Raw genomic sequence first — 24,654 nt, forward strand, 5'->3', positions numbered from 1 at the left:
GAATGTTGAGCAGCGTCCCTGGACTCTACCCACTAGACATCTGTAGCATCTGTCACCAACTGTGACAATTGAAAATGTCTCCAGACATTGTCAGGTGCCCCCTGGAAGCAACCCCCGCTCCCCACTAAGAACCACTGCTTGAAATTCTGAGCTCCTTGAATAATACTATAAACAGCAGCGGCAATATCTACCTTTTTTTTGAGTGCGCACCACGTGCCAAGAGCAGTTCAAAGCCCTTCTCATGAATTATAGAACTTAATCCTCTCAATATCCTAAGGGTGAGGGATTTTAGGCACATTTTATTGATAATGAAATGGAATCGCAGAGAAGTTCACAACTTGCTCAAGGTGTATTTTATCTTCATCTTTTCTATCCCCAACACTTAGCATGTTACCTGATGTAACAGAAGCTCCGTAGCAACTTAAAGAATGCATAGATGAATTAATTAATGAAACGGTCTCCTCCATAGCAGCATCTGGGTCAGGGATGGTGACCCATCTGTCACATCCGGAGTCCTATGATACCTCATAAAAGTGGTTTAAGGGCTTCCCTGGTGGCGCAGTGGTTGAGAGTCCGCCTGCCGATGCAGGGGACACGGGTTCGTGCCCCGGTCTGGGAGGATCCCACATGCCGCGGAGCGGCTGGGCCCGTGAGCCATGGCCGCTGAGCCTGCGCGTCCGGAGCCTGTCCTCCGCAACGGGAGAGGCCACAACAGTGAGAGGCCCGCGTAACGCATAAAAAAAAAAAAAAAAAAGTGGTTTAAGTCTTTGGAAAATCCCTCCCCAGCTATGGCCCTTTTAAGCTATCCAGGCATTTCACAGGGGTTAATCTGTTCCAGGTATTCTGTTTTTATTATTAATAACATGAATTACACCTTCCAGATTAGCTTTATGAGGGGTTCACTCAATCCAGCCAAGAGTCCTGACACTACCAGATAAATACCATTGACCAGCCACATACAACAATAAAAATATCGGTGAGATACAATAATATTATTTTTCCATCTTAGAACACACCACACTGAAAACCCTCCCAAACACTGTGTTTCTTATGAGCACTACATACGGTGCTGCTGAGAGCTGTAGAGTGGAGAGGATGCGCCCTGGTCCAAAAGTGTGGACACTTTCATCCTATGAAGGAATCAGTGAAGGGTAAACCATAATAAAATTTTTTAACATCTTTATTGGAGTATAATTGCTTTACAATGGTGTGTTAGTTGCTGCTGTATAACAAAGTGAATCAGCTATACATATACATATATCCCCATATCCCCTCCCTCCTGCGTCTCCCTCCCACCCTCCCTATCCCACCCCTCTAGGTGGTCACAAAGCACCGAGCTGATCTCCCTGTGCTATGCGGCTGCTTCCCACTAGCTATCTATTTTACATTTGGTAGTGTGTATATGTCCATGCCACTCTCTCACTTTGTCCCAGCTTACCCTTCCCCCTCCCCGTGTCCTCAAGTCCATTCTCTACGTCTGTGTCTTTATTCCTGTCCTGCCCCTAGGTTCTTCAGAACCTTTTTTTTTTTTTAGATTCCATATATATGTGTTAGCATACGGTATTTGTTTTTCTCTTTCTGACTTACTTCACTCTGTATGACAGACTCTAGGTCCATCCACCTCACTACAAATAACTCAATTTTGTTTCTTTTTATGGCTGAGTAATATTCCATTGTATATATGTGCCACATCTTCTTTATCCATTCATCTGTCTATGGACACTTAGGTCGCTTCCATGTCCTGGCTATTGTAAATAGAGCCGCAATGAACATTGTGGTACATGACTCTTTTTGAATTATGGTTTTCTCAGGATATATGTTCAGTAGTGGGATTGCTGGGTCGTATGGTAATTCTCTTTTTAGTTTTTTAAGGAACCTCCATACCGTTCTCCATAGTGGCTGTATCAATTTACATTCCCATCAACAGTGCAAGGGGGTTCCCTTTTCTCCACACCGTCTCCAGTATTTATTGTTTGTAGATTTTTTGATGATGGCCTTTCTGACAGGTGTGAGGTGATAACTCATTGTAGTTTTGATTTGCATTTCTCTAATGATTAGTGATGTTGAGCATCCTTTCATGTGTTTGTTGGCAATCTGTATATCTTCTTTGGAGAAATGTCTATTTAGGTCTTCTGCCCATTTTTGGATTGGTTTGGGTTTTTTTTGATATTGAGCTGCATGAACGGCTTGTATATTTTGGAGATTAATCCTTTATCAGTTGCTTCATTTGCAAATATTTTCTCTCATTCTGAGGGTTGTCTTTTCACCTTATTTATAAACCATAATAATTTGATTCTTGACTGACACAGGTTCAGCATTTTTAACTGCTTAGCCTACAAAAAATTGTAAGTAAACACCAGTATAAATCCTTATATCAGAGTAGATGGAGATCTTAAAGTATCCCATGTCCAGGATTGATAGTCAATGGGTATAAAGGGAAAAAAGAGGAAATGCTTTCTGTTAAAGAGAAAAGAACTCCAATGCCTTTTGACTCTGCTAAAATTCTGGAAAGTGTTGAACATAAAGCAAATGTTTAAGAGAGAGTTAAGCTTATGCTAAAGTAAACACTACTTCAAGGGCTGTAGACTCATTGGGCGAGGCAGGGTAGAGCCAGGCAGACCTCACTTTGAATCCCAGCTCTGTCATGCTGGTGGTTGGAAAGTTACTCAACCTCTTTTAGCAACAGTTCTTTACCTGTAAAATGGGTATAATTATACCAACTTAGAAGGTTGTTGGAGAGATTAAATGAGATGATGGGTAGAAGAGGCCTAGCTCATAACGGGTGCCTACTAAAGGGTATATGTTTTAATTGTTATAAAAATGATCTCAAGGGCATGCACGCACACACACACACACCCTCATTTCACAGCGAAATCTTCGAGGTCAAAGGATGGGTCTTAACAGCAACACCAGAACTAGAATCTCTACCCTCCTCCATTCTGTCCTTCATTCTGGCCACTGAATTCTTTCATAAAGGAGAAGGCCAAAGAATGAACAATAGAGAAATATGGAATTAATAAATAAATGCATGAATAAGCTCAGATGTCTCATGGCATCACCAGTGTTATAGATTTAGCTTGATAGCTCATCCCAAAAGCATTTCTCTATTGGGTAGTAATTAGATGTAAAGCCATGCAGAGGCTACACATGGATGCAAAGATAATAAGATATGATCCCTTTCCTCAAGATCTCATTGTCTAAGGAAAGAAAATTCAGGCACAAGTCCAGTTCAATTCAGACCACCTTTTAGGTTATTACATGTATTGCAACTAAATAAAAAGGATCTCACCACATATCACCACAACATGTATAATAAGTTCCTTACTGAAAATTACTCCCGAATTATTTCCTCCATTCTCTATGCCTTTATGAGCCTTCAACCTGGCACAGATTAGTGACAGATTGGTAGCATTTTACCATGAAAGGAGAAAAAAAAAAACAGACAAGGCCATCTAAGAAAGAGTGATATGAAACACTGCCCCTTGACCTTTAGAATTGTAAGGTTTTATTTTATTTATTTATTTATTTTTTGGCACTACGCGGGCCTCTCACTCTTGTGGCCTCTTCCGTTGCGGAGCACAGGCTCAGTGGCCATGGCTCACGGGCCCAGCCGCTCCGCGGCATGTGGGATTTTCCCGGACTGGGGCACGAACCCGTGTCCCCTGCATTGGCAGGCGGACCCTCAACCACTGCGCCACCAGGGAAGCCCAGATTTTATTTTTTAATAAAAACTGTAGGATATAGGTATGAAACCATATGTATTCCAGGAAAAAAAATGTATATTTCTATTAATCTAAGAGTCAAGTCAGATTATAGAAACTAATTTAAAAGACTACAACTACTATGAAGGGGCCAGATCATAAGCAGCCTCAGAATTCCCCTACCCTATCAGTGTAGCTGGAAATAGATAAATAAATAAGCCAGCCCAGACTTGTGAATCCTACAGAACCCTAATTTGTAGTAGCCATTAGAATTTTTTTTTTAGCCATTAGAATCTAATGCTGGTGGGACTTCCCTGGTAGTGCAGTGGTTAAGAATCCGCCTGCCAATGCAGGGAACACAGGTTCAATCCCTGGTCCAGGAAGATCCCACATGCCACAGGGCAACTAAGCCCGGGTGCCACAACTACTGGAGCACACATGCCACAACTACTGAAGCCCGTGCGCCTAGAGCCCGTGCTCCGCCACGAGATAAGCCACTGCAATGAGAAGCCTGCACACCACAACAAAGAGTAGCCCCCCCTCGCTGCAACTAGAGAAAGCCCGTGCATAGCAATAGAGACCCAACGCAGCCAAAAATATAATTAATTAATTTTTAAAAGAAAAGAATTTAATGCTGGTAATCCCAGAGCCAGAAGGAATTGTGAAAGCTGTCTTTTCCATCCCTCTGTCTTCCAAACTTTAGAACCCACAGAAAGATGGGACTCTCCCTTGCCTCCATAAATATCACCGTCCCCCACCACTACTCCTCATGGCTCAGGAAGGCATGAGATTAGAGGCCGCCATCCTGCCTCACCTCCAAGGTGAAGCCCATCTGCTGGGCTCTAAACCACTTCCCTTCCCTCTTCCCAGGACTCGGTCCTCTCCACCTTTCGCTCACTTCTCAAGCCTCCTGTTTCGCTTCCTCCTGTCATGCCACCTTAGATGACTCCCTGTCTCCCACATCCCTTCCCAGCCTCACATCACCCCTGCCAAGATCGCCCCACCCCTTCCTCTGCCTTGTTTCTGTAGGCGGGGGCCCGAAGTTCTCTGCCTCCATTTTTTATGCACATTTTTTCCTTAATATCCAAGGCATGGAAGGGCTTTAGTACAGTGCCTGACACACAGTAAGTGTTCAAAAATAGCAACCTTGATTATCCCTGTTACTGTTATCCTTATTATTTCATCCTCACAAATCCACCAAAGCCTCTTTCAAGTCACTAACACCCTATCCATCCCACAGCTGGTGCCCTTTTCTCTGCTCCATTCTCATCCACCTTCGACAGGTTCATACATCCCTGCTCCTTTAAAATTCTCTCTTTCTTTGGTTTCTGGGCCACCCTCTTACCCCAGCATCTCACACAGATTTAAAAGTTAATCAGCATATATAAGTGGCCTTGAACCTGAAAATCCAAAGCCCTTTGCCGGCTGCTGCCTCTGGCCACCACATGCAAAAAAGCAGGTGATACAAAACACAGCCTGCTCCTACGTTGTACATGTGACCCCTCTTCCCCCACATTGTCACGGGTCTCCACTCAAGTGTCACCTCCCAGAGAGGACCTCCCTGACCATCAGTAGCATCTCAACCAACAGCAAAGCTCAGTGAGCCAGAAAGACAAAACCAATGTCACACTCTCCCCCCGACCCAAGGTGATTCTACTGTTGACTCACTCCTTGCTCACCTGAATCAATGTCTCCAGCTCCTGTGGGCTCACACAGACATGATCCCGCAGGAATTCTGCCTTCTCCATGGCAATAGTGTTCTTTTGGCTGCTCTCAAAGGGCTGTTCCAATGCCCGGAAGACGAGACCGCCCGTGACGAGGTAGACCACCACGACCACGAAGATGGCAACCACTGTTTTACACTTCATGACGGTCTGCAGGGCCCCCTGGGAGGCACCTTCCATTCTGGCTACCACCGTGGCTCGGGAGGAGATGGAGAGGCGTGGGGCCGCGTAATGCCCGTTAGTGGTGCCCTTGGGCTGGCACACCGGGGGCGCTGCTGCAGGAACGGCCACTGAGAAACGGGGTGGGTGAGAGGGGAAAAGAGAATTTGTTTATAAACACAAAGCCCAAAACTTGTCGGAAACAAAGCACAGATGTCTTTCTCAAGCCAGCTTTCAAATGTGAGGATTAAAAATTGGTTCACCAAGCCTGCAGTGAGGGAATTCAATCAGTTGCTAGGTGTCTGTTGAATTCTAAAACAGTGAGCACCAGGTGTTCTAGTTTTCACACAAAAAAATAATATTAATTGAGTCTGAAATGTTTATATTTCTCTACAAGGGTCCAAATTTGAAAGCCATGTCTCTGTTATTTCTCATTCATTTTCTCCCTTAGTTTCCTTGTTAAGTGATGTGTAAGACACACAACAAACCATGATATTTTAAAAAGAGACATATTATGCAATTTGGAGAAGAAAAGGTAGGAGAAGGATACCCAGCAGAATTGTCCAAGTGCTGAGGGCTAGGTAATACCAAGAGTATAGAAGAGATGAGCATCTATCAAGTTTAAAAGTTCTTTTATCCAGGTCTATGGTCACAAAACAAAAGAAGGGTGAGTTTGCTATAATGAAGAGTCAAAAACCAAACACAGTGACACTCAGATCAAGATAGACAGGCAGGAGGACATGGAATTCACCTCCCCCCACGAACACATCAAAAATACATCTACAGGTTGAGACCTGTGTCCTTGGGAGGGGACTCAGAGGAGAAGGGAGATTTCATGGGTGGAGACACTCCCTGGGACGTGAGTGGTTCAAGCCACATATTGGGTGCCCCAACCCTGGGGTCCTACAAAAAGAAGACGACCCCCCGGAGGGCTGGTGGGACTAACAGGAAGGTTGTGAGAAGCCTGGACTCTACTCAGAAGGGGCGTGCTTGTGCTGGCTTGCTCCTGAAGCAGGGGCGAGAGGGCAAATTGAAATCAAGCAGGTGGCTGGCTGGTTTCCCATGACTTCCCCAGTGTATACACCAGCCTGATCCAAGTGAACATTCCAGCCTTGCTTGCCTCCCATCACAGCTCCACACTGGAATAAGCTGCCATGACCAAGGAGAGACCTTAGTCGTGAGACACTGAGGTAGCTCAAACTTGAAGCAACATCTGAGAAGGGCAGAGGCAGCTGTTGCTTCACTTATACAAGTGGCACATCAGAGGCAGTCCAGATCTCTGATGGTGGCTGGACCGCCACGGACTGTACCCCAGCCCTCACTGAGTGCCTGTGCTAGCTCCTCTTGCTCCAGTACTGTTCTACTCTGGAGTGAGGGTGCCAGTGCTGGGAGGGGGAGAGCACATACCTGAAGGGAACTGAGCCGGTCTGGAAGCCCAACTCTCACGGCTTCTGCTCTAGCAACTTGGAATCTGACCCTGCTCCCCCACTGGGTGATGATGGACACTTAGCACAGAAGCTTCAGCTCACATCTGCTCCAGCCCTAGTCTCTCCATCTCCATCCCCACCTCCTACCAAGATAATAGCTGTCAGCACAACCTGAGGAAAGATGTGGCTTGTGTTCACATCAAATCCAGCTCTCCCACCAAAGCCACTGGCAGACTCAGACTGTAAAGGAATGCTCCAACATAAGGAGCAATGGGTAACTTTTACCTAATTTCATAGAGACAGAGAAAGATAAGGAAAATGGGAAGACAGAGGAATTTTCTCAATTAAAAGAGCAAGAGAAACCCCCTGAAAAAATAATTAATGAAATCAAAATAAACAAGTTACCAAATGAAGAATTCAAAGCATTAGTAATAAGAATACTAACTGAATTAGGTAAAAGAATAGATGAGAATTTTAACAAGGAACTAAAAAATGTAAAATAAAGAACCAGTCAGAACCAAAGAATACAATAACTGAAATGAAAAACACACTAGAAGGAATTAACAGCAGATGAGGTGACACAGAAGAACATAGAAGGGATCTGGAAGATAGAATAACAGAAATCACCCAATCAGAACAGCAAAAAGAAAAATAAATTTCAAAATTAGAACAGTTTAAGAGATCTCTAGGATAACATCAAGTGTACCAACATTCACATCATAGGGGGCCCAGAAGGAGAGAGAAGGGGGTTGAAGATATATTTTATGAAATTATGACTGAAATCTTCCCAAATCTGAAGAAGGAAACAGATATCCAACTCCAGGAAGAACAGAGAGTCTCAAACAAGATGAACCCAAACAGACCCACACCAAAAGGTAGAGAGAATTCTAAAGGCAGCAAGAGAAAAACAAAGAGTCATATACAAGGTATCCCTCAGAAGGCTATCAGCTGATTTTTCTGCAGAAACTTTGCAAAAGCCAGAAGGGGTATCATGATATATTTAAAGTGCTGAAATGGAAAAACCTGCAACCTAGAACACTCTATCCAGCAAGATTATCAATTAGAATTGAAGGAGAGATAAAGAACTTCCCAGATAAGCAAAAACTAAAAGAGTTCCTCAATACTAAGCCAGCCCTAAAAGAAATGTTAAAGGGTCTTCTCTAAGTGGAAAAGAAAAGGCTACAAGAAGAAGTATCAATAGGAAAGGAAAAATCCCACTAGTAAAGGAAAATATACAGGAAAGGTTGAGGATAAACTGCTTAAATAAGCTAGTACAAAGATTAAAAGACAAAAAAATTGTAAAATCAAGTATAACTACAATAATCAGTAAAGGGATGAAGATGAAAAATATTACATCAAAAATAAAATATATGGGAGAAATAAAAAATGTAGATCTTTTAGATTGTGTTTGAACTTGAAGAACTACCTGTTTAAAACAAATAGATGGGCTTCCCTGGTGGCGCAGTGGTTGAGAGCCCGCCTGCCGATGCAGGGGACACGGGTTCGTGCCCCGGTCCAGGAAGATCCCACATGCAGCGGAGCGGCTGGGCCTGTGAGCCATGGCCGCTGAGCCTGCGTGTCTGGAGCCTGTGCTCCGCAACGGGAGAGGCCACAACAGTGAGAGACCCGCATACCACAAAAAAACAAACAAACAAACAAAAACAAATAGATACAGGTCAACACATATGAACCCCATGGTAACCACAAGTCAAAACCTACAACAGATACACAAAAACAAGAGAGAAAGGAACAAGCATACCACTAAAGAAAATCATCAAATAAGTGAAGGAACTAGAAGAAGAAGAAAAGAACAAGGAAGAACTATAAATACAACCAGAAAACAAATAACAAAATGACAGTAAGTACACACCTATCAATAATTACTTTAAATGTCAATGGACTAACTGTTCCAATCAAGACATAGGGTGGCTGATTGGATAAGAAAACAAGACTTACCTATATGCTGCTTACAAAGAGACTCACTTCAGAACTAAATACACACACAGACTGAAAGTGAGGGCATGGAAAAAGATATTTCACGCTAATGGCAACGACAAGAAAGCAGAGGTAGCAATACTCACATCAGACAAAATAGACTTTAAAAGTCTGTAACAAAAGACAGAGAAGGGCATTATATATTGATAAAGGGATCAATACAAGAAGAGGATATTACATTCATTAACATATATGCACCCAATACAAGAGTACCTAAATATATAAAGCAAATATTAACAGACATAAAGAGAGAAATTGACAACAATACAATAACATAGGGGACTTTAACACCTCACTTACATCTATATACAGATCATCTAGATAGGAAATCAACAAGGCAACAGTGGTCTTAAATGACACAATACCAGTTGGGCTTAATAGATATATATATATACAGGACATTCCATCCAAAACCAGCAGAATACACATTCTTTTAAAGTGCACACAGAATGTTCTCCAGGATAGGTCACATGCCAGGCCACAAAACAAGTCTCAACAAATTTAAGAGGATAGAAATTATATGAAGCATTTTTTCCAACCACAGAAGTATGAAACTAGAAATCAGCTACAGAAAGAAAAATGGGGAAAGCACAAATCCACAGAGACTAAACAACATGCTACTAAAAAACTAATGAGTCAACAAAGAAATCAAAAAGGAAATCAGAAAAAAACCCTGAACAAATGAAAATGAAAACACAACTTTCCAAAATCTGTGGTATGCAGCAAAAGCAGTTCTAAGAGGGAAGTTTATAGCAATACAGGCCTCAAGAAACAAGAAAAATCTCAAATAAACAACCTAACCTTCCATCTAAAGAAATTAGAGGGCTTCCCTGGTGGCGCAGTGGTTGAGAGTCCGCCTGCCAATGCAGGGGACACGGGTTTGTGCCCCGGTCCGGGAAGATCCCACATGCTGCAGAGTGGCTGGGCCCGTGGGCCATGGCCGCTGAGCCTGCGTGTCCAGAGCCTGTGCTCCGCAACGGGAGAGGCCACAGCAGTGAGAGGCCCATGTACCGCAAAAAAAAAAAAAAAAAAAGAAATCAGAAAAAGCAGAACAAACAAAGCCCAAAGTCAGCAGAAGGAAGAAAATAATAAAGATCAGAGAGGAAATAAATAAAATAGATACCAAAAAGTAATAGAAAAATCAATGAAACCAAGAGTTGGTTTTTTGAAAAAGTAAACAAAATTGATAAACCTTTAGCTAGGCTCATTAAGAAGAAAAGAGAGAAGACCCAAATAAACAAAGTAAGAAATGAAAGAGGAGAAATAACAACTGATACCACAGCGATACAATAAATCATAAAAGAATACTATAAACAGTCATATGCCAACAAATTGGACAACCTAGAGGAAATGGACACATTTCTAGAAATGTACAGCCTGCCAAGACTGAGTCAGGAAAAAAAGACAACGTGAACAGATGTAAGATTGAAATTGCAATAAAAAAAAATCTCTCAGCAAACCAAAGTCCAGGATGGGATGGCTTCACAGAGGAGTTCTACCGAACATATAAATAAGAGCTAACACCTTTCCTTCTCAAAATATTCCCCTCTAAAATTGTAGAGGATGGAACACTCCCAAATTCATTTTATGAGATCACCATTACCCTGATACCAGATAAAGATACAAAAAAAAAGAAGATTACAGGCCAATATCTCTGATGAATATAGACACAAAAATCCTCAACAAAATATTAGCAAATCAAATCCAACAATATATAAAAAGGATCATACACCATGATCAAGTTGGTTTTATTCCAGGGTCACAGGATGATTCAACATTTGAAAATCAATCAATGTGATACACCACATTAACAAAAGGAAAGATAAAAATCACATGATAATCTCAATAGAAGCAGAAAAAGCATTTGACAAAATTCAACATCCATTCATGATAAAAACTCTTATTAAAGTGTGTAGAGAGGGAACATATCTCAACATAATAAAGGCCATTTATGACAAACTCACAACCAACATAATACTCAACAGTGAAAAGCTGAAAGCTTTCCCACTAAATTCAGGAAGAAGACAAAGATGCCCACTCTCTCCACTTATATTTAACATAGTATTGGAAGTCCTAGTCACAGAATTCAGACAAGAAAAAGAAACAAAATGTATTCAGATTGGAAGGGAAGAGGTAAAACTATCACTATTTGCAGATGACATGATACTCTATATAGAGGAACCTAAAGTCTCCACACAAAAACTATTAAAACTGATAAATGAATTCAGCAAGGTTGCAAGATACAAGATTAATAAACAGAAATATGTTGTGTTTCTATACACTAATAATGAAATATCAGAAAGAGAAAGGTTTTTTTAAATCCCATTTAAAAATCACATAAAAATACCTAAGAATAAACTTAACCGAGGAGGTGAAAGACCTATACTATGAAAACTATAAAATGCTGATGAAGGAAATTGAAGATGATTCAAAAAAATGGAAAGATATCCCATGCTCTTGGATTGGAAGAATTAATATTGTTAAAATGTCCATACTACCCAAAGCAATCTACAGATTTAATGCAATCCCTATCAAAATACCAGGGACATTTTTCACAGAACTAGAATAATCCTAAATTTTATATGGAACCACAAAAGACCCCAAATTGCCAAAGCAATCTTGAAAAAAAATAACAAAGCTAGCAGTACCATGCTCCCTGTCTTTAGACTATACTACAAAGCTACAATAATCAAAACAGCATGGTACTGGCACAAAAACAGACACATGGATCATTGGAACAGAATAGAGAGCCCAGAAGTAAACCCATACACTTATGGTCAATTAATCTATGACAAGGGAGGCAAGAATATACACTTGAGAAAAGACAGTCTCTTCAATAAATGGTGCTGGGAAAACTGGACATCTTCATGTAAAAGAATGAGATTAGAACATTTCCTCACACTGTATACAAAAATAAACTCAAAATGGATTAAAGACCTAAATGTAAGACCTGAAACCGTAAAACTCTTAGAAGAGAACATAGGCAGAACCTTCTTTGACTTAAACTATAGCAATATTTTTTTGGATCTGCCTCCTAAGGTAAAATAAATAAAAGCAAAAATAAACAAATGGGACCTAATTAAACATAAAAGGTTTTGCACAGCAAAGGAAACCATTGACAAAACAAAAAGACAACCTACTGAATGGGAGAAAAGATTTGCAAATGATATGATCGATAAGGGGTTAATATCCAAAATAGATAAACAGCTCACACAACTCAATATCAAAAAACCAAAAAACTCAATTAAAGATGGGCAGAAGACCTGAACAGACATTTTTCCAATGAAGATATACAGATGGCCAACAGGCACATTAAAAAATCCTCAACATCACTAATTATCAGAGAAATACACATCAAAACCACCATGAGATATCATCTCACACCTGTCAAAATGGCAAAATGTCAAAATCAACAAAAAGTCTACAAATAACAAATGTTGGCAAGGATGTGGAGAAAAGGGAACACTAATACACTGTTGGGATTGTAAATTGGTATAGCCACGATGAAAAACAGTATAGAAGTTCCTCAAAAAACCAAAAATAGAACTACCATATGATCCAGCAATTCCATTGTTGGGTATATATCTGAAGAAAATGAAAACACTATTTCAAAAAGATACATGCACCCCAATGTTCACAGCAGCATTATTTACAACAGCCAGGATATGGAAGTGTCCATCAACAGATGAATGGATAAAGAAGATGTGGTGTATACACACAATGGAATATTACTCAGCCATAAAGAAGAATGAAATTTTGCCATTTGCAACAACACAGATGGATTTGGAGGATATTTTGCTCAGTGAAATAAGTCGGACAGAGAAGGACAAATACTCTATATCACTTATATGTGGAATGTAAAAAATAAAACAAACTAGTAAATACAACAAAAGAGAAACAGACTCACAGATATAAAAAACAAACTAGTGGGCACTTCCCTGGTGGCGCGGTGGTTAGGAATCTGCTTGCCAGTGCAGTGGACACGGGTTCCAGCCTTGGTCCGGGAAGATCCCGTGTGCCACGGAGCAACTAAGCCCATGCACCACAACTATTGAGCCTGCACTCTGGAGCCCGCGAACCACAACTACCAAGCCCACGTGCTGCAACTACTGAAGCCCGTGCACCTAGAGCCCATGCTCCGCAACAAGAGATGCCACTACGATGAGCCCGCACACCGCAACGAAGAGTAGCCCCAGCTCACCACAACTAGAGAAAGCCCGCACGCAGCAACAAAGATCCAACACAACCAAAAATAAATAAATTTTAAAGAAAACAAACTAGTGGTAACCAGTGGGGCAAGGGAAGAGAGAAGGGACAAGATAGGGGTACAGGATTAGAGGCACAAACTACTATGTGTAAAATAAATAAGCTACAAGGGTATATTGTATAGCACAGGTGATATAGCTAGTATTTTATAATAACTATACATGGAGTATAACCTTTAAAAATTGCAAATCACTATGTTGTACACCTAAAACTTATACAATACTGTAAATCAACTAAACATCAAGAAAAAAATTTTCATTGGTTTAACATAATAAATAAATAAATAAGCAACAAGGATGTATTGAACAGCCCAGGGAAATACAGCCATTTTTTGTAATAACTTTAAATGTAGTATAACCTATAAAAATATTGAATCACTGTTTTACACCTGAAGCTAATATAATATTGTAAATGTACTATACTTCAATTGAAAAAAATCAATCAGTGTAAAGAAAGTTTGGGTTTCTGACAACTACTAAAGGTAAGCAAAAAGAAAGGTGGTGATAATGAGGCAAGGAATCAAAGACTGATGTTATATTCCAGTTAACTTGGTTTCCTGAAAAAAACAGAATACTAAAATAGACCCTAAATGTATTTCTCAATAGAAAATGCAATGAGTTACATGTAATCACTCCTGATCTATTAATGATAGAATTTTTCTTCTATTTTCCTCGAATAATAAGTTATTGGAAAAGAAACTTCCCCTGGTTTGAACACATCGAATTCTCAAAGGTCCCTGCTCTCTGTAAGGGCAATTTCATTACCTTGGATATAAATATGTTAATTTGGGGACTCTTCGGGAATGGCAGGAAGTTCAGCGCAGTGTCACACACAGAATGGTATCACACATTTCAGAAATCGGACTGGTGCACAACGAATGGCCATTTTCCTTCGCTTTTGTTCTCCTTTTATAATACTAATGCTTATTATGGCCTCTGTCAAGGTGCAGCTTGGCTGTTGTGTAAATAATGTATATTAGGAGGTGACAAACCTAATCATCTAAGTGAGGCAAACAGTCCCACTCAGTGAGAGTTAAACTGCTCTATCTCTGCCTTGGGGAACTCAGGGTAAATAAAAGTGTAGGAATGTCACTCGTCCTCACTCAAACACCAATGACCCTGACAACACCTGGAAGAATCTAGTGTGTAAAGTCTGCCTTTCCTCGTAGAACCTCAAAATCAGATTTTCTCTTTGGAAACCAAAGTTGAATATCAGCTTTTTGTTGTACATTATTCTATCAAATAAGTCAGTAAATGTTACATTTCCTTCTGACCTACATGAACACAGAACTCTCTGGAATCTCTGACTCAAGAATTAGAATTAGCACCCTGGGCATTATGTTCTTGCTAATATTCCCTAAAGGCATTACATTCAGGTTGCAACTTGCCCTTGTTGATACAGAGAAGTCTAGCCTTGCCCAGGTCTGCTTTCTTTCAACTTTGTCCTCATTTCCCATTCTTTCGCCCTCCTCGCTGTATCTTAATCCCTTGCGCGTCTCACCATCACCAAGGCCACCATCACATCCTGCCTGGTGTAATCCAACAGCCTCATAAGTGACCTCCTTGCTTCCACTTTCACCCACCTTCTGACCCGTAAGTCTGGGGGTTAAATACCACTTCTAGAAGCACCTCCTCCCCTTCCACCTGCTCCCTCTGTGGTCGGCAGAATAACAGCCCCCAAAGACGCCCATATCCTCATCCCTGGGACCTATGAATATGTTACCTTACATGGCAAAAGGAACTTTGCAGATCTGATTAAGTTAAGGACCTTGAGTTGGGGAGATGATCCTGGATTATCTGGGTGGACTCAGTGTCATCACAAATGCCCTTATAAAAGAAATACAGGAGGGTCAGAGAAAGAAACAGATTTAAGGACAGAAGTAGAGGTCCAAGTGATGTGGCCATAAGACAAGGAATGTAGTCAGTCCCTAGAAGCTGGAAAAGACAAGGAACAGATTCTCCCCTAGAGCCTCCAGAAGGATCCAGCCCTGCCTAGACCTTAATTTCAGCCCAGTAAGACAGATTTTTAACTTCTGACTTCCAGAATCATAAGATAATAAATTTGTGTTGTTTTAAGCCACTAAGTTTGTGGCAATTTGTTACAACAGACACAGGAAACTAATACACCGCCCCCCACTAAATGAGGTCTCCCTTGGCCCCCACTCTCTACACTATGATGTTGACAGAACCTGTTTGCTCATCATTCGACTTAGAGCTCCAGGAGAGCAGGCACCGTGTCGACCCCCCTCATCTCTTGTACCCCAGTAACCTGCCCAGTGCCTGACACATAGTGGGAAGCCAATCATTGATGGCTGATGAAAAGAACCTTCTAATGAAAAAGGAAAGGCAGGAAGAAATGTTGGCACCTCCAAACCACGCCTACAGTGGTGGATGGCGGGGTCATATGGAAAACAGCTTGACATTCCAGGAACACTGGACAGGTCCTCTAACACAGCAGTGCTCTGTTCACACCTCCACTCCTCCACGTGTGTTCCCTCTGCCAGGAGTCCCCTCCCCACCCCCCATCTGCCTGGGGAACTCCCGGCCTCCTGAGTCTCAGCTCCAAGCTGCCTCCTCTGTGAAGCCATCCTGGCCTCTCCAGGCAGACTCGATGTGACCGTCTCCCCACAAGACTATGAGCTCCTTGGAGTCAGAAGGCTTGACTTTTCATCATTGGATCTCCATTTCTTGGCACAGTGCCTGGCCAAGAGCAAATATTTGTTTTCTGTTGTTGGTAATGATGATGATGACTCCTTCGGACTATAAACAGAAGCCCCATCAGAATCACCACCACCCTCAAGAGGGTGGATTTATTTAGCACCAAATGGGGCTGTGCTGTGGTGAGGATATGGCACGGTCCCTCCCAGCTTCACGGGGTTGACAGTCTACTTAGTGAACATGCTCCACAGCATCAGGTAAAAAACATTAGGATGAAGCCCCTCTGGGTGACAAATGATGGCCGTGAGCATGGAGATCAGTTTCCTTCACTGACTTTATTTGCATCATGGATGATTCCAGGGCTTCTAGCACCCCTGAGGCTGGGCAGAATTGGGCTTGAGAAAGGTCTTTGCGGGCCAGTTCCTGGTGCCAGTTTGCTAAGAGACTGAGCCTAGGAGCAGAGTTTGAACAGAATCCACCAATCCCTGAGTTCCAAAACACCAGAAACAAAACCCAGAGAGTTCCGATCCCAAACCCACCAGTGTCTGGGTGACCTTGAAACCGCCACTTAGTTTCTGTTTCCTTATATGACAAATGTGAATAACAATGACCGCTTTTTTCTTTTTTTTTTTTTACCCCCTCATGGTTCTTGGGAAATGCAAGCCGCCCTGACTTACTGATTGAAGTATATTTGTACATATCACGAGTATTGGCAGGGACCTCAGAATGTTACAAAACGTTTTGTGCATTTGATGAAAAGTGGAGTAGGTTGCTTTAGCAAAGATGACTGCACATTTCGATGGCGAGAAAAGGATTTGGATTGTGTCTTTTCCTTAACTTGGATAAGTTTACAAAGGATGCTTTTTTTTTAAATTTTTAAACATCTTTACTGGAGAATAACTGCTTTACAACGGTGTGTTAGTTTCTGCTTTATAACAAAGTGAATCAGCTATACATATACATATATCCCCATATCTCCTCCCTCTTGCATCTCCCTCCCACCCTCCCTATCACACCCCTCTAGGTGGTCACAAAGCACTGACTGATCTCCCTGTGCTATGCGACTGCTTCCCACTGGCTATCTATTTTACATTTGGTAGTGTATATATGTCCATGCCACTCTCTCACTTCGTCCCAGCTTACCCTTCCTCCTCCCTGTGTCCTCAAGTCCATTCTCTACATCTGCGTCTTTATTCCTGTCCTATTCCTAGGTTCTTCAGAACCTCTTTTTTTTTGTAGATTCCATATATATGTGTTAGCATACAGTATTTGTTTTTCTCTTTCTGACTTACTTCACTCTGTATGACAGACTCTAGGTCCATCCACCTCACTACAAGTAACTCAATTTAGTTTCTTTTTATGGCTGAGTAATATTCCATTGTATATACGTGCCACATCTTTATCCATTCATCTGTCGATGGACACTTAAATTGCTTCAATGTCCTGGCTATTGTAAATAGAGCTGCAATGAACATTTTGGTACATGACTCTTTTTGAGTTATGGTTTTCTCAGGGTATATGCCCACTAGTGGGACTGCTGGGTCATATGGTAGTTCTATTTTTAGTTTTCTAAGGAACCTCCATACTGTCCTCCATAGTGGCTGTAGCAATTTACATTCCCACCCACAGTGCAATAGGGCTCCCTTTTCTCCACACCCTTTCCAGCATCTACTGTTTGTAGATTTTTTGATGATGGCCATTGTGACTGGTGTGAGGTGATACCTCATTGCAGTTTTGATTTGCATTTCTCTAATGATTAGTGATGTTGAGCATCCTTTCATGTGTTTGCTGGCCATCTGTATATCTTCTTTGGAGAAATGTTTATTTAGGTCTTTGGCCCATTTTTGGATTGGGTTGTTTGTTTTTTTGATATTGAGCTGCATGAGCTGCTTACAAATTTTGGAGATTAATCCTTTGTCAGTTCCTTCATTTGCAAATATTTTCTCCCATTCTGAGGGCTGCCTTTTCATCTTGTTTCTGGTTTCCTTTGCTGTGCAAAAGCTTTTAAGTTTCATTAGGTCCCATTTGTTTATTTTTGTTTTTATTTCCATTTCTCTAGGAGGTGGGTCAAAAAGGATCTTGCTGTGATTTATGTCGTAGAGTGTTCTGCCTGTGTTTTCCTCTAAGAGTTTTATAGTGTCTGGCCTTACATTTAGGTCTTTAATCCATTTTGAGTTTATTTTTGTGGGTGGTGTTAGGGAGTGTTCTAATTTCATTCTTTTACATGTGGCTCCCCAGTTTTCCCGGCACCACTTATTGAAGAGGCTGTCTTTTCTCCATTGTATATTCTTGCCTCCTTTATCAAAGATAAGGTGACCATATGTGCGTGGGTTTATCTCTGGGCTTTCCATTCTGTTCCACTGATCTATATTTCTGTTTTACAAAGGATATTTTATTTAATCTATTTCTTCTGCTCAGAAACCACAGTTGCTCTCACTCTAATACTAAGTTGCCTTGTGACCTGGGATCTGCCACTGGAGCTCTCTGTGCCTGGAGCCACCAAAGAAGCAAAATCGGCCAGATGATAGTGACAGTGGTGGTGCAGATAATAGGAGTTCCTGCCACTTATTGCACGCTCACTTTGTGCCTGTGACTCTGAAAAGCACTTGTTTACATTGTTGCATTTGGTCCTTACCATGAGGTATTACCTCCCTTGTGTGAGTCCAGGTCCTCCCAGAAGCAGATGCTAAGAGGGGATTAAATGCACAGGGCAGAAATGGAGACACAGATGTACAGAACAAATGTATGGACACCAAGGGGGGAAAGTGGCAGGGGGTGGTGGTGGTGTGATGAATTGGGAGATTGGGATTGACATGTATACACTAATATGTATAAAATGGATAACTAATAAGCTGCTGTATAAAAAAATGAAATAAAATTCAAAAATTCAAAAAACTAAAAATAAATGTGTATGGATTTTATCAAGGGAAATGCAGTCAGGTGGCGAGGACAGCCAGCAGACACACTGTGAGTCTGACTCCACTGATGGAGAACGGGAAGGAAGGGAGGGTGTGGGAGTCCTAGACCACCTGCAGCCCAAGAAGGCTCAGCACAGCCATCAAGGAGTTCTTGAGCCAGAGTCAGCCATCTGAGGAGTCCTGTGTCTCCCGGGAGAGGCCTGCTTTAGGGTCCCTGCTGCCCTCGGCCACGGGCTGGAAGCAGCCCACAGGAAATGTGACCACAGAGGATGCCAGAGCAGCAGCCGGGCTCTTGCTCAGTTATACTCCCTCCAGTTGGAGGCCTGCGTGGCGCATGCCTGCTCACAGCCGCCACACGTGCCCACTTCACAGACAAAGAAACTGAGACCCAGAGAGCTTAAAGGACTAAGCCCAGGTCAGGTGGCCAGAAGGTGGTGGAGCCAGGATTAAAACTAGAATAACCTGACCTCAAAGTCAGTTCTCTGGACCGTAGGAACAGAAAACTAGGAAAAAAAGAAACTCCAGGTGGAAAGAGCCCTTTCATCTAAAATGTGTCAATAATGGATGAGGCATATAAAGTATGCCTCACAACGCAACAGAAAAGGATTTGGCAGCAAAAGTGCTGCCAAGACTTGATGAGAAAGAAAATGTTGGAAGACAATAATTTTCATTTTACAATGTTTCTTCCCAAACAGTAACCCATTCCATTTTTTCTGTACATGTGGGTGGATATGGGGGCACATGTGGAAATCTTTTTCTTCTTGTTTGACTTTGTTCAATTTTATACTATTCAGGCTTTCCCAAGCCCCGTACACTTTACTGCATCATCCATTCATACATTCAATCAACAAACACATGAGCTCACCAGGCACCATGCTTGGCCCTGGGGATGTATATATGAATAAGACACATCCCTGCCTTCAGAGGTAGTGCGAGAGTTGACAAAGATCTGATGCAAGATCTAGTTTATCTTCACAAAGCCTTCTGCGGCGGGCCGTGGTCATTATCTATCCCCCTTGGACAGGTGAGGAACTGAGGCCAGGGGAGGTGACACTGACTAGCCTATCACACAAGCTAGTAAGCAGTGGCATCCTTGGATCCAGCTTCAGACCCCTGAACCCGAGTACCCACACTCTTCCACAGCACCTGGAACAAATGGCATTCGGGATGCTGGGTATCAAACAGGATTCGGGGTATCCTGAGAACGTGAAATGCAGCCACCTTGGAGGTACCACTGTCACATAGCGACATGACTCTGCCTGTCAACCCACGCAAAGTACAGCTGTGACTGCAACACGCTGGTGAGAGGCAGTGAACACTCGCGTCCCCTCACCAACCACCACCAACCCCCCTGGGTCTGGAATTGCTCCAGGGCCACCTGCATAGGCAGCTCAGAGCTTCCATAGAGGCTCAGGTTAAAGCTGAGCCTGGAATCCCCAAAAGTCTTCCCTGGCTGGACCAGAGGGTGGGTGTTGGGAAGAGGGAAGGAGAGACGAGGAAGAGACCATTCCAGCCCCATCATCCCGCGGTTGTCACAGCAGCTGGTTTCAGCCATGATCTGCCTCTAAGAACAGCCAAGAGAATGTGTGTGCTCCGTCTGATTCCACATACCTTGCAGCCACACTTTGTTTTTCCTGTTTCCATGTGACAGGTTCACCTTAGACATGATCAAGCTGGTCCTGGTAAGAATGCAATGACCATCACTTTACAGCCTTTATTTTAAAATCCAATTATTAGAGAAATGCAAACCAAAACTACAATGAGGTATCACCTCACACTGGTCACAATGGCCATCATCAAATAATCTACAAACAATAAATGTTGGAGAGGGTGTGGAGAAAAGGGAACCCTCTTGCACTGTGGGTGGGAATGTAAATTGGTACAGCCACTGTGGAAAAAAGTATGGAGGTTACTTAAAAAACTAAAATTAGAGTTACCATATGATCCAGCAATCCCACTCCTGGGCATATATCCAGAGGAAACCATAATTTGAAAAGATACATGCACTCCAGTGTTCACAGCAGCACTGTTTACGATAGCCAGGACATGGAAGCAACCTAAGTGTCCATCAACAGAGGAATGGATAAAGAAGATGTGGTACATATATACAATGGAATATTACTCGGCCATAAAAAAGAATGAAATAATGCCATTTGCAGCAACATGGATGGACCTAGAGATTGTCATACTGAGTGAAGTCAGACACAGGAAGACAAATATCATATGATATAGCTTATCTGTGGAATCTAAAAAAAGGGTACAGATGAACTAATCTACAAAACAGAAAGAGAGGTACAGATGTAGAAAACAAACTTACGGTTACCAGGGGGTAAAGAGGGGGGATAAATTGGGAGATTGGGATTAACATATACACACTGCTATATATAAACTAGATTACTAATAAGTTTCTACTGTATAGTACAGGGAACTCTACTCAATACTCTATAATGACCTGTATGGGGAAAGAAGCTAAAAAAGGAGTTGATATATGTATATGTATACCTGATTCCCTTTGATGTACAGCAGAAACTAACACAACATTGTAAATCAACTATACTCCAATAAAGATTTTTTTAAAAGAAAAAAAGAATGCAATGACACTCAGTCTAGACATACTAAATAACCAAGCCATGTCCCCAAAATGCCACCATAGATGAGGCTCTCCCTTTAGGTTTTATCATTGCCCTCTCCTTCTAGCCCTCCTTAAAAACTTCAGGCTTTGTTTCCAGATGGAAGAGACCAAGGTATCATGAAATATCTGGGACAGAGAGCCACGACAATGGGAAGACTGAAAGGGGAGGAAGAAGGAGGTAAGAATGTGCTGCCACCTTGACTCGGCTCTGTCCCCGCCTGCTCTCACCTGAATTGCTGGGACAGCCTCCAGACCTGCCCCTCTTAAATGCACCCTCCACATCCTCCAGGGGGCCTCTCCAAGGCGTGGAGCTGATCACACCCACCTCATCCTCAAGCTCCACTCCAGGCACCACAGAGCTTCAGAAGAACATGCAGGCTCCACGGCTTGCAGCAAGACTCCCTTCCAGGACCTCATGCCTGGCTGTCTCCCCACAAGCAACGTTTGCCCCAGGCAAGCAACACCCAGGCCCCTGCATGCCGAGCCCAGAGGAACAGGTCTTGCTTCCCAATTCCTTTCTCCTTCTCACTCTTTATCTGGCCAACTGCTCCTCATACTTCAAAACTCTCTTCATGTGTTACCACCTCCAAGAAGTCCTCCCGGACTGCCCACCCCTCCGTACAACCAGATGCCCTTCCCCTCGAGATTTGCTCTACGTCTCAATGTGGAGCTTAGCACATCGCCTACAGCTGGAAGGCTCCTAGGTACAATTTGCTCGTTCCTGAATTCACTCATCCATCCATCCACAAATCCGCCTTACGCCAGCATTTATGATATCAAGTTTGCACACGTGCCCAAAGGAAAGTCTGACTGCTGAGTTCACTGAATCTGGTGCTAGTGGTTGCTGTTTTCTCACAGACAGACATTCTGAGTCAAGGTGTCAAAATTCTCAGAAAGCAAATAGTCCAAGGAGAGCTCGTAATCCACTTCACTGTGCTCCAGACGCTCAGTTCTGAGCTTTCTTGTTCTCTTCACAAAGGGCTAGAAGGTTCTCTTTTACTCATGGGCGCAAAATATTTGGGGGGAGGGTAAAAAAAATCCGTTGAATGGAATGAATCACCCTTGGTGAATCACCTCTCTGGTAGCAAGCAGGCAGAATTTCCCTCCAGCCTGCCTTCCTGGGGTTCCTCTGACTAGGACCGAACAGCATCAGTTTGGGTTTGAGGACCCAAAGGCTGAAGCCCTGGCCCATTAGTGCACCCCCAGCCTGAGAAGAAAACGAAGGTTGCTGGATTCATTTGGGGCTTAAAGGATCACTGACTTCTTTCTTCTTTCAGGACTAGTAAGTAGATGGTTTCTCCTATCTTCCCCAACTCTCTTGCTGTATTTATAAGCCAATGGCATGGCACAAAGTCAGGGGTCTTCACCAGCAGACAGGGCCTGGAGAATGAGGCTCTTGGCATGGAGGCCTCAACTCAGGCAGTAGCACAAGGGATGGAGAGGAGGGGGTCAGAGACAAGGGGTGTTAAGGAAGTAAAATCCACGGGTCCTAGTGATTGACAGAAAGTGAGAAGTGTGCAGAGGGCAGGATCCAGGATGACACCCAAGCACCTGGTTGGAAGAGCGTGGTGTTCTCCAGGACAGAAAAGGCAGGAGGCCTGGGTTTACAGCTTCTGTGGCACATCCAGGTGGCCATATCCAGCAGACATTAGACTTAAGGGACTGGAACTCAGGGACAAAATCTAGCTGGAAGCCTAGGTTTGAGAGTGATGAGAATATAGGTGATATTGAAGCCACAGGACTGGATGAAATGGTCCAGAAGGAGATGCAGAATGAGAAGAGAGTAAAAGATGGTGCTCAAGGGAGGAACATGTAAGAGACAACAGAGAAAGAACTAGAAAGAATGAGAGAGCAAAGGGGGAGCACCAGGGTGTGGCTTCCTAGACATCAAAGGTGGTCAATCTTTTTTTTTTCCTTTTTGTTTTTAATTAATTAATTATATTTTTGGCTGTGTTGTGTCTTCGTTGCTGCATGCAGGCTTTCTCTAGTTGCAGCGAGCAGGGGTTGCTCTTCGTTGCGGTGCGTGGGCTTCTCATTGCGGTGGCTTTTCTTTGTTGCGGAGCATGGGCTCTAGGCCTGCGGGCTTCAGTAGTTGTGGCTCGCGGGCTCTAGAGCGCAGGCTCAGTAGTTGTGGCACATGGGCTTAGTTGCTCTGCAGCATGTGGAATCTTCCCAGACCAGGGCTCGAACCCTTGTCCTCTGCGTTGGCAGGTGGATTCTTAACCACTGCGCCACCACGGAAGTCCCCAAGGTGGTCAATCTTATTCCACTCCACCCCCAGCATCATTCCCAAGGCCTGGTCTGCTAGAGGTCTCAGGGTGTGTTTGATGAACTGATTACTGTCTCGTAGTATTATCCTACTGCTCATTAATGGCCTTCTCATAGACCATTTTCTCTCCCTGGCTTCCAGGAAACTCTCTTCAACAGACCTCTGTTCCAGAATTCCTGAGCATTATAGGTTACTCCTGCTAGCAGGCGAGATACCTTTATTGCTGCAGTGAAATGAACTCTCACTTACGCACACGAGCACAAAGAGCCTGGAGCCGGAGGTATTTCTTGTATGTGCTGAGCTGGTCAGAACAGCCCAGGCACTTCCCACAGGTCTGCTCATCTTTCGGGATCCAGGGCTGCCTACCTTCTGGTTCTGCCAACAGACCCCAGACTCTGCCATGTTGGCGAGATGGACTCATTTGTCGTTTTTGACTCCACGGTCAAGGCTGAAAGGTGCACAGCCACAAGGCTGAAAGGTGCACAGCCACAGCTGGGGTTCCTTTGTTCCAAAATGCTTCATGAATAATATATTTTGTCTCCTGCTCTAAGTTTTTCCTCCACAATTTAAATTAGCTAGAGCACTTTTAAAAGGAAAGGTTTTTTTCCCTTCCCTTTGGGATTAAAAATAATATAAACAGCTGCGGTTCTCCAAACACCTCCTTTACCCTGGGGCCAAGCGTTTGAAATCCTATTGTCAGGACCCATTCCTTCCAGCTAGGTTTGCCTTTCCCAAGTGTCACATCAAAAGCAGTTAGTTACCTTTCCTGCAGCTCTCTGCAGGAGACCCCTCCCAACCAGGCTGGAGCCAAGAGATCCTTCTAAAATTCCAATCTAGCTGCTTCTTAAACCCCCGCAGTTACAATGCCACAACTCTTTACATGGCCTCAGGGTCCGTGTTACTTCG

The 24,654-nt window shown here is 42.9% G+C and overlaps 1 protein-coding gene across 1 annotated transcript in view; it reads right to left on the bottom strand.

The window, feature by feature from the left end:
• KCNK10 (potassium two pore domain channel subfamily K member 10) overlaps positions 1-24,654 on the bottom strand; it is a 138,635-nt gene that overhangs the window by 68,491 nt on the left and 45,490 nt on the right. Inside the window, exon 2 of the mRNA XM_032623569.1 lies at positions 5,381-5,715. Within this exon, the coding sequence (XP_032479460.1) occupies positions 5,381-5,715 (335 nt within the window). The remainder of the gene's footprint in view (positions 1-5,380; positions 5,716-24,654) is intronic.

The sequence above is a fragment of the Phocoena sinus genome, chromosome 2 (assembly GCF_008692025.1).
Source record: "Phocoena sinus isolate mPhoSin1 chromosome 2, mPhoSin1.pri, whole genome shotgun sequence".
Taxonomy (NCBI): Eukaryota; Metazoa; Chordata; class Mammalia; order Artiodactyla; family Phocoenidae; genus Phocoena; species Phocoena sinus.